The sequence below is a fragment of the Vanessa cardui genome, chromosome 24, assembly GCF_905220365.1.
Source record: "Vanessa cardui chromosome 24, ilVanCard2.1, whole genome shotgun sequence".
NCBI lineage: Eukaryota > Metazoa > Arthropoda > Insecta > Lepidoptera > Nymphalidae > Vanessa > Vanessa cardui.
In genome coordinates, this window is record NC_061146.1 from 2,735,334 (window position 1) to 2,752,435 (window position 17,102).

General features: G+C 33.4%; 1 protein-coding gene across 1 annotated transcript; it reads right to left on the reverse strand.

Annotated features, from left to right (window-relative positions):
* Positions 1–6,094: 6,094 nt before the first annotated feature.
* LOC124540067 (caspase-1-like) lies at positions 6,095–16,366 on the reverse strand. The gene is made up of 5 exons (XM_047117475.1): positions 15,906–16,366; positions 10,559–10,737; positions 9,565–9,719; positions 8,790–9,170; positions 6,095–6,377 (listed from the first exon to the last, which is right to left on the reverse strand). Exons 1-5 carry the CDS (start codon positions 16,297–16,299, stop codon positions 6,185–6,187), a joined length of 1,302 nt encoding a protein of 433 aa, XP_046973431.1. The 5' UTR covers positions 16,300–16,366; the 3' UTR covers positions 6,095–6,184.
* Positions 16,367–17,102: the final 736 nt, after the last annotated feature.

Consider the following 17,102-nt stretch of genomic DNA (forward strand, 5'->3'; position numbering starts at 1 on the left):
TAGTAATTTTATTGTTAATTAAACTCACTACTAGTAAGTATTATTAATTATGGTGAGAAATATACGATGAAATATATAGTTTTCCCTACGGAACCAGTTGACTTGTGATTTGGTGTAACTTAGCGGAATTATTTTACAACATGATATCAACCGATAATAATGCATACAAATCTATATTTCATTGAAAGCATTTTGTGTTTTAAGCGATTTTCCATTATTATTCAAAATATCTTTGTTTTTAATAAAATTATGTTTTATTTAATACCTCATATAGATGATAGGTGAGCACTGAGCATGTAATTAATTAATTTAATTATTTAAAAGGTACATCAACATCACACATATTCAGCACTTATAAATAACAGATAAAACAAAAAATAATTAAGACCTGATATGAGTGACAATTACAGATGTACACAACATTCATACAAAGAAAAAAAAAATATTGTCCACCTGTTGAATTTAAGTAATAATTAAAAAAATATATTAAAGAAAAAAATCACCAACCATTATTGGTAGATCACATTAGTCGAATATTTGTACATTCGAGTAGCTGAAATAAAATCAAAATCTTTATTATAAACAACATCACTTCATATAATGATACTAAGACAAAGAAAAAAAAGACACGATATCGCTTTCTCTTTCTGACCTGAGTTTAGAAAATTATTTTCGTTTTGTTATATAATGCGTATGTATTGGTTGAAACGACCTTCAAATGCAATGTGTATCATCGCTGCCCTGCCCACCAGCTGATGTCATTCCGTACAAAAAGTTCAGAAGTTGTGTCACCTTGACTCACTAGTTAGCAGGTGCAATAATGCATCGTTGTTATGGAAACATACTGTATACGAATTGAAAGATCTTTGGAATTTGATTTACTAATTAATTGAAGCCGAAATTGCCCAGTGGTTAGAACGTGTTCATAACCGATGATTGCGGCTTCAAAGGCGGCAGTGCTTGCCTGGGTTTGAACTGAATTTTGATATGCTTTATTTGTGTTTATAATTCATTTCGTGCTCGGCGGTGAAGGCACGAGAGTGTAGACACTTCTATTTTCCAGGCTTCAGTCTATTATTGAGATTTATTCGATAGAAAAAAACAAATAAATCTATATCATCTCGACTTGTATTATGAACTTAAAACCTCATATCAAGCCACTATATACTCGAGGCACGAGGCATAGAATCAAACTCAAGGCAGAAACAAAATTATGTTGTATTATAATAAAAAATATATTAATTATGATAAATAATTAATAGTTTTATTAGCATGTAGTGTTTGCTTTTAAATGATTTTACATAATCTTTGTATGCTTAACATCTAATTGTATATTTATGTTAGAATGACAAATGTAAAATCGCTAGCAAACCCAATAAATAAATAAATAAGTAAATAATCAGCAATATGAATTTCAAAACGTAACTCTAATTTTTGTCTATTCTTATTTCGATTGGAAGAAAAGAAGAAGACTTACTTACCCAAATGATTGACATTTTCCATAAATTCAACTTAAAGTTACAAACAATGCCTGAACGTTTTGAATTTTCTTATAGCGTTATAAATATATTACGAGCAGAATGATACGCTGCAAAAGTTATTGTTCGATTCGCAGATTTTACTATTACTTATTAAAACTGTATAAGGCAGCTTTGGTGATATTAAGTAGATATTAAGTCCACTGCGGAGTTGTGGTATGCGGGAGGGTTGCCCGCGGTTATTGAGAGTATTTGTATTTAATACATAATTATAAAATAAACGTAACCTAAGTTACTCCTTAATAAATTAGCTTTATGCCGGTGAAGGTACCGTTAAAATTGGACCAGCAATTTCTGAATTAAGCCGGGACAAACTGACATATAGAAAAAAATTACAAAAAATATTATATGATACTAGCTGTGCCCGCGAACTTTTAGGTGTTTGAATTTAACCCAAAAAATCTATTGTAGCCTAAGTTACTCCTTATTATATCAGTAATCTGCCAGTGAAAGTCCCATCAAAATCCGTCCAGCATTTCCAGAGATTAGCCGGAACAAACAAACAAACAGACAAAAATTGTAAATAATGTTATTTTGCTATTTTAATATTACAAACAGACACTCCAATTTTATTATATGTATAGATTGGTATATGAATTGGTATATGAACGGTATGTATACATTTATTAAATAGCGGTTATTTTGATATTACAAACAGATTTCATTATATTTATAGATAAGATATAACGTGTAATAAAACGCCTTTTTAGATAACGTAATTGCAACAGATTTGTCATTTAGTTGAACAAAAATGCATTCATGTATTCCCAACGACTGTAATTGCGATGTGTATCTATCTTTATAGCCCAGACTTATTTCCTACACGTGTTTCATAATGAATCGATCACCCATCTTACCATGACTGCGCTAAACATAGAGTGCGAACTATTCTTGTTTTGCCACAAATAATTATTGTATAGTAACACAACTTAGAGGTAGCATCGGTAAATTCAATAACACCGATTACTGCCGATTTATACAACCAATAGAAATAGTTCCCTATCGCGTCAATCGACGCCATTCATTGCTATAGATTCTCGCGTCAGTTCTACTCGAGAAAGCAAGTGCATGTAAGTCGAAGTCTCCTGAACACTTCGTAAAACCCCCTTCAGCCATTCCTATTTATTGCCATTCGTAGGCAAGCCTGGGCACAAGATCTTGTGTCTGTCTTTACCGAGTCTATCCACTGGGACGACGCTCTTCCTCTACCTCTCTTCATATGAAATAAATATTGATAATTTGGGATAGCGTGCTTAATTCGGATGTGATCGGTTTTACGAATTTTGCCGATGCTACATCTAAGTTGTGTCGCACTATACAACAAAATATGTTTACAAAATCATAAATTATTTATGCTCTTTGCTTTATTTCAATGATATCTATTTGAATATATTTGAGAAGCTCATATCAAGCGTTAACTTGTTATTTCATTACAATAACTATACAACTATTGTGTTATTTTATTATTTATCACTAATTTCCGCGTGACACTCGCCCCCGTTTTATGGGGGCTATTTATGTAGTGTTGGATAAGTGATCTCATGAGTTACACTGTAATTAAGTATAATATTATAATCTTTGTATTACAACAAAGTATAAAACAGTCATTTTCCGATCTTTAAAACTACGCAACAGATTTTGATGCAATTTATAATACATAGAATTATCAACAACAACAACCAGCCTGTAAATTCCCACTGCTGGGCTAAAGGCCTCCTCTCCCTTTGAGGAGAAGGTTTGGAACATATTCCACCACGCTGTTCTAATGCGGGTTGGTGGAATACACATGTGGCAGAATTTCTATGAAATTTGTCACATGCAGGTTTCCTCACGATGTTTCCTTCACCGCAGAGCACGAGATGAATTATAAAGACAATTTAAGCACATGAAACAGCGGTGCTTGCCTGGGTTTGAACCCGCAATCATCGGTTAAGATACACGCGTTCTAACCACTGGGCCATCTCGACTCATAGAATTATCAGTAGGTGTTCAATTGTTCATGCAAGCCATGCATTTTGTTTGTACTTTACTAACACAATCTGTAATTAAAATGGTGGAAAAGTATAACTATTAAGTTCCTTGCCGATTCTTCTAAATATGTAGAATCTACTTTCGTAACTATTGATACCTTTATCACCATTACATAGTATAAAACAAAGATGTTTCTAATGTGTATATAGTAAATAAACCAGTGCGAAGCCGGACGGGTTAATAGTATTTAATACAACACTGTAATATGATAACTTAAAAGTGCTTTTATGGTCCTACTTTAATAAAGAATATTTTGAATTCTGATTTTAATATAAAACTGAATTAGTGAAGTCAAAAATTTTTATTCAAAATAGAAGTGATTACACTTTCTTATTAATACTCAAAAAATCTACCACCGTTTCGGAATTTAACACCTCAGACCTGAGAAGAACCGGCGAAAGAAACTCAGCGGTTTTTTTTTGTTTGTCTCATATATTATATAAAAAATTTAATATGAAATGAAATAGCCAGGAGGCGATCGTTTCATTCCCAAGGTATAGTCGATATTTTCGCTTTACAATTCTTGAAATAATGGATTACGTGATGTCGCGGTCACGGCCTGTCGCTTTCAGCTCCCAGTTAGTACAAGCAAATAAATTACATTTTGAATATATTTTCGTAGCTAATTTATCAATTGAAGTTTGTCCTTCTTAGCTGTATTACATTGCTAAAGGGGTCTCTTGGCACAGCTTCAAACAAAATGTTGGGCTAATGATTAACATTCCAAAATCAGTTGAAATTTAATACGTCCCATTAACACGTCGAAAAATGTATGGAACTCGTTGGTTTAGCTCGTTATTAGATTCCGAGGTTCAATACAAAAAGTTAAGATGCAACTTAACATTGAGTTGAGCTGAGATGGCCCAGTGGTTAGAACGAGTGCATCTCAACCGATGATTGCGAGTTCAAACCCAGGCAAGCACAACTATATAAACACACACATATATATATATATATATATATATATATACATATATATATATATATATATATATATATATATATATATATATATATATATATAAGAACTCGTTGGTTTAGCTCGTTATTAGATTCCGAGGTTCAATACAAAAAGTTAAGATGCAACTTAACATTGAGTTGAGCTGAGATGGCCCAGTGGTTAGAACGAGTGCATCTCAACCGATGATTGCGAGTTCAAAACCAGGCAAGCACCACTATATAAACACACACATATATATATATATATATATATATGTGCTCAATTTGTGTTTATAATTCATCTCGTGCTCGGCGGTGAAGGAAAACATCGTGAGGAAACCTGCATGTGTCTAATTTCATCCAAATTCTGCCACATGTGAACATGGGAACAGCGTGGTGAAATATGTTCCAAACCCTCTCCTTAATGGAAGAGGAGGCCTTATCCCAGCAGTGGGAAATTTACAGGCTGTTACTTTACTACTTTACTTACTATGCAAAAAGTTCGCTTCATAATATAAATTAATATAATAAATGTGAGCAACTCTGTCTGTCTGTCGTTCTTTCACAACGAAACTGCTGAACCACATTTGATGAAATTTGGTATGAAGCAAACTTAAACTTCACGAAAGAACAGCTACTTTTTTGCCCAACACATGACAAGCAACATCCCAAAACTCAAGCGAAGCCGCGGGCAACAATGTAATGTAACATCGTCCATATAAATTGACGTTATTAGAAATATTAACAATTCCTTACATCAACATTGCACTACTAACCTTGAGAATTAAGATGTGATATGTTTTTAACTAACACTAGGTCACTGGCATTTTAAACCGGATCACATCAATACTAAGTATAACTCGTTGGCGATAAAATGTTTAATGAGTGGTACCTACCCAAGTGTACATGTACAATCAGAGTAAGAAAACCTTCGTCAGTTTTCAAATTCCTTTATCAAGACTTAAACTCTTAGTACCTTTTGAATCTAAACATCAAATCATTGCGACGCAATATGTCATTCTCGATCGGTAAAGCAGATTATCGCTCATATTGAGCACACGAAAATAGATCTTAAGATGATGAACCTATTCTTTCCCCGACTGTTCAAAGCCCTACCATCAACAACCGGCATGAAATGTTTACATTTATATGTCCGCTAAGCTAGCTACTTGACACACGATACGACGACACGATCTTCAGTAATTAAGCATACGAAGAAAGGAAAAGTTCTCTATGGAAATGAACGAATACTCCATGGTTTTTAAAATGCCGCAGTAACTCTGTCTTTTTTTGTTATAGGTGGCAAACGAGCAGGAGTCTCACCTGATGGAAAGTGACTACCATCGCCCATGGGCATCTGGAACGTAGTATGCAAGTTCGTTGCCGTTCTTTAAGAAATGAGTACGGTCTTTTCTAAAAGGTTCTCAAATCGTATCAAATGTGTGAAATTTGATTAATTTTGACATGAAACTAGCTTTGACTCCAAGGAAAGACTTAACAAAAAAATAAGTTAAAGGCAAAGTTAAAATATTTGAGCAGATTATACAAAATTTATTTATTTTGTAAAAAAAAACAATGTACATCATATCCAAAAATTAAATTAAATACTATTAATATATTTATAACAATTATCACAAAGTGCTTAACATATTACGTACTTAAAGAAATATATAAAGCTAAAGCCTTCTTTTATATAGATACAGATACTTATAAAAATCTAAGCTACCATCGTAAGTTGAGAGGTGTTCTGAAATAAGAGTTGCCAGCTTCTCTTTAGTTGCATTGAATTCGTCGCTATCTTCAAGCGTTTCACTTATATCTAGATACGATTGTGCCACCCTGTCCTCTGAATTCTCCGCTACTACATACCTGTAAAATATATACATAACATTATCCAAAGTCCAAGAATCCTACTCCTCTGTAAGTTGCAATCTTATCTTGATTTCTATCTAAAAAATGTCGAGGCTGCTGTTTAAAGGAAACATCTCGAGTATTGAATTTTGACGTGGATCTAATTCGAGATAAGTCGGTAAAAATATAAAGATAGTTCCTGTCGCAAAGGCCAATTAAAAACAGACATCCCCAAATTTTATTACCCCAGACATTTGACTATTTATCAAACTTTGAGCGTTACTGTATTTCAGTGCACTTTTGTCGACTTTAACGCCATTGTTTTGACCCCTGTACATGTCTCCGTTATCTCTTTATCATCTTATCTAAAAGCCTTGGCCACTGAAAGAAGCCTCTGTCATGTAATCCCACTAATCTTGAAAAAATTCTCGTGATGAAATTTATAATCCTAATTTGGTGCCACTCAGCGACATTAAGCGCCTTAAGCGATTACTCTTTTCTCTTGCTAAGCATTAAGAGTACCAACTATTAACCTCTTTGAACCAAATGCATCAATTAAATTAATTTGAAACAATTCGATGTGTTTCTGTATGCAAGGTAAATGATCCCGCATAACTTTTGACATAACAACTGTTGTAACGATTGGTACGAAGGAAATTAATTGAAACAGAAGCTGTTATCTCATAGGAAGAAAAAATACTTTATTATCGAACTAAGATAACCGTACGTTCTCCTATCGTGCGTTAGAAAATAAAACATAAATCACCGTTATCTATGCCAATGCTATAAATGTGAAAGTAACTCAGTCTGTTATGAAACAAATTCAAAGTCCAAGAAAGGACATAAGCTGTTTTATGCCTAACACATGACAACCAAGACAAAAAAATGTATAGAAAAGCCAACACAAACCAACCTAGAAAAAATTATAGGCCTCGTATTTTTTTATTTTATGGAATAGGTTGACGGACGAGCATATGAACCACCTGATGGTAAGTAGTAATCATCACCCATAGACAATGACGCTGTAAGAAATATTAACTATTCCTTACATCGTCAATGCGCCACCAACCTTGGGAACTAAGATGCTATGTCCCTTGTGTCTGTAGTTACACCGGCTCACTCACCCTTCAAACCGTAAATATCAAAATATCTGATGAGTGGGTGGTACCTACCCAGGCGGGCTTGCACAAAGCCCTACCACCAAGTAAATGTTGGTTTAACATGTTAACAGATTCCGAGGTTCCATCCAAAAAGTTCGCTTCATAATATAAACTATATATTATAAATGTAAGTATCTATCTATCTGTCGCTCTTCCACAACGAAACTGCTGAACCGAATTTGATGAAATTTGCTATGAACCAAAATTGAACTCTACGAAAGGACATAGGCTACTTTTTGGCCTAACACATGACAACCAAAATCACACAGTTAGTTATTTTACCTCCCTAAACAAACCCACAAAATTTCGTCGTGTTACGAATTTGTTAGGGATTTTAGGCTTTATTGACTGGACTAATCATAAAACGCGAACGCAGCCGTGGGCGAAGATTTATAATCGCAAATATATAAGAAGGGGGAATACATAACGTTATGTTTTAGACACAATTCGCTGCAGATTTTTTGGACACGTCTCTAATCAATCACAATGTAAAGTGTGTACCGCAATTAACCTTGACTTCTAATGTACTATGAGATGTAAGAACGTTTTATATAAGTTTATGTAACTACAAAGATCATGTGCGTGCATAAATACGAATTTTACATGTTCCGTATATTTTCTTAAACTATAAAATTTTTCCTTGATCTGCTTATTGTGTTACGTTATTGTATTGAAAATTAATTTCAATATAAAGATGTCGTTCTAACTGACGATCTTTCTTGTAACAAAAGACGGATAACATATAAAATTACATATTTACATGTTAGTAAATAATAATGTTGCAAGCCCGTCTAGGTAGGTACCATCCACTCATCAGTTATTCTATCGCCAAATAACAGTACTCAGTATTGGTGTGTTCCGGTCTGAAGGGTGAGTGAGCCAGGGTAACTACAGGCACAAGGGACATAACATCTTAGTTCCTAAGGCTGGTGGCACATTGACGATGTAAGGAATAGTTAACATTTCTTACAGCGTCATTGTCTATGGGCGATGGCGACCACTTACCATCAGGTGGCTCATATGCTCGTCCGCCAACATATACATTAACACTTATACATATTAATTTAACAAACAGTATAAGGAAAAAAACAATATTTTCGAAACGAGATTACGTTTTGGTAATGTCCGATATATGCATATTTTCAGTTCATGCTGTTTGATTTAAAATTTTCGCCCACACACTATAAAGCAAAACTGAATAATAATAGTGATGATTGACGATTTTTAATATTTAATAATGAAGTATACACTTAAACATAAATATAATTACCTTAAACACTTCTTCAAATACGTGTAATGATTTAAGAAGCAGAAACAAGGACCGAGTTGGGGAAACAGGGGAGCCCCTGATACTTCACCATCGAAGACTTCATTCTGACCAATCACCCCTTTATCGCAATAAGCTTCAGGTGACGATTGCTCATCATTATACTTCCTTAGATAGAGTTTTCTTATCAACGTCGACGTCATGACTGGCATTTGTTTATTTATGTCCATCTCGTACGTCTGTCTGTTGTATACTTTATGGGACATGTCGATTGCAACTTTCCTTTTGACAACGGTTATGATAGATTCAAGGTCCAATGCTGGTGAACTGTTTGTGATTTCAGCGCAAAGCGCTTGTATTAACCAGGAACCGTGGAGCTCGTCTCTGTAAATAGTTTTAGATTATGATAAGTGTTGCCAATTTATATATAATCAAATGTTTATTTAATTATTTGATTTGATCGCTGAGTTTTTATTTGCTTAATTTATATCTATAATGAGAACATCGTGAATAGAATTCCATTTAGGGAATAATGCTGACCTCATACGGCTTCCCCAACCCATATTATAGTAGCATGATACTCCACGCCAACTCTATGAGATGACAGAGGACATTTAATCAACTAAGCTTAATTAACAGAATATCTACGACAAAACGATGTTTACAATGTACAGAAAAGCTTTTGTCATCATTATAAAAACACTAGAAACAGACTCAAGCTGGTTTTCTTGCCCTGAAAGAATCAAATTGTCTTCAATTTACTTACGATTAATCTTACCTGTGAGACGGGTTACCACTGTATGAGCTGTGAAGGATTAGCATATCAGATTCAATAGGTAATGTGTAAGGCTCTTCATCTTTATCAATGTCTTTGCGTATTTTTCCTGCTCGTGCCACAACCATGCCCTGTATCGGTCTCGTCCCTCGACAAGCCTGGAAATATTTATCCGCTATAGGTAGATTTGGAAGATGGATAAAGTCAACACTGTCGGGGCAGAATTGGCTTTGTCCATCTTCCAAATTAAACTATAAGGTTTGACAAAATTAAGAAAAGCAAATCCACGAAAAATCGTATCATAACATAATATAAAACAAAGTCGCTTATCGCTGTCTGTCCCTATCTATGCATAGATCTTCAAAATTACGGAAGGAACTTGATGCGATTTTTTTAATAGATAGAATGATTCGACAGGAAGATTTTTGGATATAATCAATGTACAATATAGTAATAGAAATAAGATAAAATCTGTAGTATATTTAGAATAAGCATTGCACCCGTTCAAAGCCGGGCGGGTCGCTAGTATTCTATAAAAACCTCCTGGTCCTCGACCAACGATGCCACCTATCTCAATTTTATGACCATTTGTAACTGACAAATTAGTTAGTAGTATTTAAATAAAACTAGTTATAACGGATTTTAATCGCGTATATTAATTATTTTGGACATCCCAACGATTGGAATGCCAACGATTTCTCATGAGAAATCGTTGGCGGTAGTTGCAAATAATATTTTTTTTTGTTCTTCAAATAGACAAATGCCACCTTAGTCTACCCGTGACCACGAACGCTGTAAAGTGCTCGAAACGTCGGGATGTCCAAAATAATTAATATACGCGATTAAAATCCGTTATAACTAGTTTTATTTAAATGTGTAATAATCGCGAAAATTTAAGACAACATTATAGTTAGTAGTAGTAATTTTTGTGGTTGTGATAATAAATTTAAACAACCATAACATTCGTATGTAAGAAGATGATAAAAAAATATATTACCTGAACTATTAGAAACTTCGGTTTGGTTAATAACGTGGGTTTGTCGTGAGTTTTGAAATGGTTTATTATTTCGCCTTCGGTGTATTGCATGTCCTTCGCCCTGAGCAGGCCTCCATATGTCCCGTGAGTTAGCACCGCTATTACAATGCACCCATAATCTGTCCAGTCTTTCTCTGACACTGAAACAATTAAGAATTATTTTTAAGATGAGGAGTACTTAGGCGAAGGTTACTGGTAATTTGGGCAAACCCCGGTCAAATTTATGCACAACAACATAGCAAGGAAATCTCTCACGTATCTGGTTAAAATCTACCACAAAGCTTAAGTGGAACATTTGTAACCTGTAACTTTTTAGGGCTTCGTACCCCTAAAGGAAAAAGGAACTGTCTGTCTGTCTGCCCATCAAAGCACTTTGTGTAATGGTATTAAGATATATGTATAAAATGTACTAGAATACTGAGGCATTTCACAACTCCGAGGGACTGAAATCTGCACCTCAGTCCCTTGGAGTGGTGAAAAAACTAAAGCTTAGTCTTCTCTAAGTCTATGCAATTAAATGATTAGATTATGTCATAAATATAGTCCATACATTTCTATCCGAGCCGAGATGGCCCAGTGGTTAGAGCGCGTGCATCTTAACCGATGATTTCGGGTTCAAAACAAGGCAAGCACCGCTGATTCATGTGCTTAATTTGTCTTCATAATTCATCTCGTGCTCGGCGGAGAAGGAAAACATCGTGAGGAAACCTGCATGTGACAAATTTCATAGAAGTTCTGCCACATGTGTATTCCACCTACCCGCATTGGAACAGCGTCGTGGAATATGTTCCAAACCTTCTCCTCAAAGGGAGAGGAGGCCTTTAACCCAGCAGTGGGAATTTACAGGCTGTTGATGATGATGATGATGATGACATTTCTATTAGCAATCAAACCCATAAGTTAATATACTGATACCCGTTGACCAAGAATCGTGACATTTAGCAAGAAGCAGTAAGTTATAGGCAGTGACGTAGCTGAGGAAGGGCGCCGATAGAAAGTGAACCGGGCCCTCACCCCCTCTTTCTCATCCCTCTTTAACTAATAAATACCCTTTAAAATTACCAAATATGAAATTTTGTGCGCAGGGTTTCTAGTTTCAGAAGCTTAAGGTTTAGTTTAGAGGGCCTCCTGAACTCCGGGGCCCAGGTGCACTGCACCACCTGCCCCTACGATAGCTACGCACTGCTTAATGCTTATAATATATATAGGTCGAGTACCGAAAGTCTTTAAATCTCGTACAGTAGTACGAAACCTTCTTTCCGCCGATCCGACTAACACTTGCACGGTTTTTATTTTTTTTAACTTAAGATAAGACCTAGCATAGTTTGGTCAAGATGGCTGTGTAGTTGAGGGGTACAAGTGAAACAACAAAATAAACGAATTCACTTACGTATTTATAATAGTTATGATAATTTTTGAAGATATTTATTTGATTGCTCATTCAGAAAAAACAGTATCATTGATTGAAATGATATCCAATCAAGATTGTGTTATCTTTGCACCCCACTGTTTTTTATCTTTATTTTTGAAATAAAACATTGTATTATCATCATTTATGGAAAAATTTGTAGATTAAATTTCATCATATTTCAATTTACATCTTAACTGTATGTGATAAAAATAAATAAAAAAATTTAAAATATAGAAAAACCGACTTCAAATAAAACTATTTCAAAACAAATTATTATGCACGAAAAAGTAATAAAAATAATTGCGAATTCAAAATATTATTTAGAGACCACCTAAGTAAAATGAATTGAAAAATATTAGACTAAGAAAAGTCAATTTACAATAATATAATTTAGTTATAATTATTGTTACATTTAATTTTTTATAATAAAAAATACAGACGAATTGATAACCTCCTCCTTTTTGAAGACGGTTGAAAATCACGCATATAGTATTTGCTTTGGTGCAGTACCTATTAGATAAACCAATTAATTATCAGAATTAAGTATTTGGGAAATTGTAACTATAGACAATGGAAATGTCAAGGATACCTTACATCATTTGGATAATTATTTTTTAAATATTGACAGATATCCAGTATTTAATCGTTTTTATAACTTAGAAGAAAAATATAGAATTTATTTCTCCTCAAAGGGAGAGGAGGCCTTTAGCCCAGCAGTGGGAATTTACAGGCTGTTGTGTGTGTGTGTGTGTGTGTGTGATTCAATCATTACTAATAACACAAAGGGAGCCCCTGATTCTGTCGTATCAGAAGACATTCATAACATCGTTTTATTATAATTTATCATGCCTCAGTAATCTTATCGCCTTTTTATCGATAAAGCGATTTCAAGGATGTTTGAAGCTTAGTACAACAATTTTTTTTTTAATTGACACATGTCAATGGCCATTTCACTAATTGTCAAAGTTTAATCGAAATTATCTGTGTACATATAAAAGTCAAATTAAAAAAAATACTAGCTTGTTGCATATATTATTATAATGCCTCGTTTGTTCCGTTATTAAACTACATAGCTGTTTTATGTACATATAGATCTATTCGACCACGAAATAGTATCATTGAAAATAAGCGTTAGGTTTTTTGGAACCCAACTTGGAAGTTGAATGGTGCTGAATAGGTGTACACCTAGGTATTTAGTACACGACTAAATCTCTTTTTAAAATATTTTCGTTCCTTCTTTGTTATTTATATATATATTTATATTATATTTTATTTTTGTTTTTTATTTTGTATTTTTTATAAATGTTCCGTGTCCTAAATAAACAATTCTTTCTTCCATTATTCTAAAAAGGTGGCTACATTTTATGCCTAAAAACTAACAACCAGTCAACAGCACGAGAAACTGCGGGCGACATCTAGCTCTATATATTTTGGAGTATAAATCCATAGGCTTTCAAGGTCCTACATTCATTGCCTATAACTTTAAATCTCCGGCTATATCAAATACTCGACGACAGGCGGAAACAACAACTTAATATTATTTCCTAAGCACTCATAAAATATATTTAATGCAAGAAATTTTATGAGTAATGCACTTATTTGATAACAAATAGGAACAGAGTTGTAAACAGGATATGTTAAAAAAACTATCAGATAAATACTTAAACATTATCTTTGAACTTTAATTCATCTTCCTAAGCGTAACTGTCATTGGTATGCAACGATATTACGTGCGTTAAATAGTACCGTAGTAAGATAAATATATATACATTTTATTTCATTAATAATAATCATATTTAAGATTGATATAATCTTAGGAAATACTTGGTGCATTTCTTCTTCTTCTGTTGGCGTATTCTACGTATATTTTTACGGATACTACAATCTTCTTATACTTTAATAGTTACTCTAGTAACTAGAGTAAATAAAAATAGCAAGATCTACTAATCTAAGATCTAATTTTATCTTATATTTTTTATGATAACACTCTAGGCGTATTATTATAAATTGAAGTGTCTATTTTGACCGGACAAATATATAGGCTTATCTATTGGAAGTAGGAAAGAAGTTAAAAATCTCTTAGATTAACGTCTCATGCGATTTGCTAATAACTCAGCTATATTTTATACTGCTAAAAATTATATTTTTAATGCATCTTTATTTATAATACAACACTATTGCATTTAACAACTTATTTCCACAAAATGCCGACAACAGATTCGTCGACGTTCAAAAGTCGCCAATCCATAGTAAGTATTCATAGTTCATAGATTTATCACTCTCTCTCTCGACCAATGATATAGCGTCAATTGGCTATTTGACTGGTTTTTAAAATCCATTTTATATTCTTAAGTAGAAGTTAAGGAACCCAGTAAAAGTTACGTTTTTTATTTCTAGTACATATTTGCCGAAAAATATCATATTAAAAATTTCATATTTAAATAGCGCGCAAAAACGCTACTTGGACAATATGGCGCTGCAATGGGGTCCGTGACGTCACTTTTTTGTATTTTAATCTGTGGTACATATAGTAGAAAAGCAAAGTTTACAAGAAAGTGACTTCATCATAAGCCCGGCCCGGCCAATCAGGAGTGTTTTGTGTCACGTGACGAACGTTTGAAAAAATGCATTTTGACTTATAGATTTTTGAATAAATTATAAGTATTAGCTATTTTCAACTTTCGTTAGTACATAACCATTTTTAAACTCATAGTATACACTGATTACAATAACTCACAATTTATTGTTCGCATTGTCAAATAGCCTATTTATTTATTTTTACCCGTTATGGTTGAAATAGAGTATACACAGATACACGATGAAAGAGGAACACAACAAAACTATAGCCGTGAAACACCCACATTAGTGATTTTTTCATTTTACAATTTCATGATTTGATAAAAAAACACTAACTATAATTAACTGAATAAATAAAAAAACGAATTCTAAGTATTCTTGACTTATATCTACTTTGTTTTGTAGAAAATATCGAAATATAAAAATGTATATCATTATTATTGAGAAAAATGTTAGTTTTCTCATTATATTCTTCCTATAAATAATAAGAATAAGGTAAATTACAAACATACGAAAACTTTTGAAAAATTGTGTTATTTTTATATCACGATTTGAAATTTTATGAAATTGGGAGATTTCTTCTGTTCTTGTAAAACATTTAACAACTTATCTACGGGGTAAGCTGAGATTTCTATGAAAAACAATTTAAAAACATGAAAAACAATTGAAAAATAGCTTAAATATAAAGCCTTTTTGGATGATCCGAAAATGTTAGAAATATGTAAAAAAAAAGATAAAGTAAGGAAGAAAACACTATATATCTTAACAAATGGTAATTTGAAGTGCAAATCCATCTGAATATATACCGTTTATTATAAAATAGTTAAGTTAACGAGAATTTGGACTACGTTATGGAAAGTGGTCACCGCAACGCATAGAATTGGCGCAGTTAGAAATATTAACCATTCCTTAGATAGAATGAACCACCAAGTTGGGGACCAACTTATTACGTCTTTTGTGCCGGTGCATTGTACCACAGGTGTAAACCAACTCACTCGATATTGTGGCCAGACTAAAAAATACAATGTATTGCTGCATGGCGGTAGAATACATGATGAGTGGATGGTACCCGTACATTCTTATACTCATACTTTCACTTGAACCACCAATAAAAACAACGCCAATATCTGTGTGTTTCTTATGATTATGTTCCCCCTTAAATATGATTATGATAAACCTTGCGCATAGTTATATTAGTTCTTATACAAAGTCTATTCGTTATAAAAACACTATTACGTATTACGCAGTCAAATATAATCATTGTGTAATAACTAACCTAACCTAACCTAACAACGTAACAAATATGTCCAGTACACTTACATATTCTGAGTTCTTCCATTATTTGTAGCTTCGTCAGATCTTTATGTACGTCGATTTCAAAGTTATATTCTGAAAAAGTTCGGCAAAGTGCCGAGACATCCTTTTCAGTTCCCAGTCGAGGCTTGAAACCATCGATATTTTCTTGATTGAATATCATCATGTAGTGCTTCTGAAATGATTCAAGTCTGTACGTGGAATCATTTTTGCTAAGAGCTCTTGTATTGTACGGTGTCTTTTGAAATTCGGCTATCGGCGTCCCTGGTTCACTTGTAACTTTATCATTACATTCGGCATCATCATCTGAATTTTCATCACTTATTTGTGGCAAAGATGACATTTCACCGTCGTGACTATCGCGCGAAAATATATACGCCATTATTTCTTCATTTTCCATTATACAATTTTTTAATAAGTTAACGTTGTCTATCACTACTTGCACCCGTTGAAATGATTAAAATTTATATCGATCTTTTTTATCTTATCGAAATGACGATGCAACATATTGTATACATATAAATATCGGTATCGAACGATTATTTCTAGTGTTGTGACTCATATTCTTAATCCAAACTTTCAAGTGATTGTTTTTTAGTAATAACAGACAAAGAGGCACAGGCCATACAAAAACGCTGCCAAACCAAATCGCTATTTATCGCATTTATCTCCTATCTTTACAATAAAATTAACTAACAATTCATAACGTTTTCTATTGTTATATCACTTAAGAATATTTGAATATCTGTTCCTAGTAAGATGATATTCTTTATGAATATCAACGGTTATTACGAGCATTTAGAAATGATCTCTCATTCACCATCGCAAATTCAACAAGGTATTCCCCTCATACGACAATCACTTCCGGTCCTCGAATTATGATTAATATGTATTCAGTACTTAGTTTTGTTTAATTAATTTACATGGTTTTGACCACATGCACAACTTATCCAAGACAATGTGAGAGAGAGATTAAGTAATAGAAAATTTGATACATTATAATAACATGATACTATATTCGTAATCGGCCTGTGAATAATCCCTAATGCAAACAGTCAGTCTCAAAAATATTATAGTGTTTATATATGACAACCATTATAAGTGGTGCAGATAGGCTGATGACCACGCTAGTGCAGTGTTGCACGGAAATAGTCAGCTCCCTCCCTGAAATAAGTAATTAATAAATGTCAGTAATATGCGTAT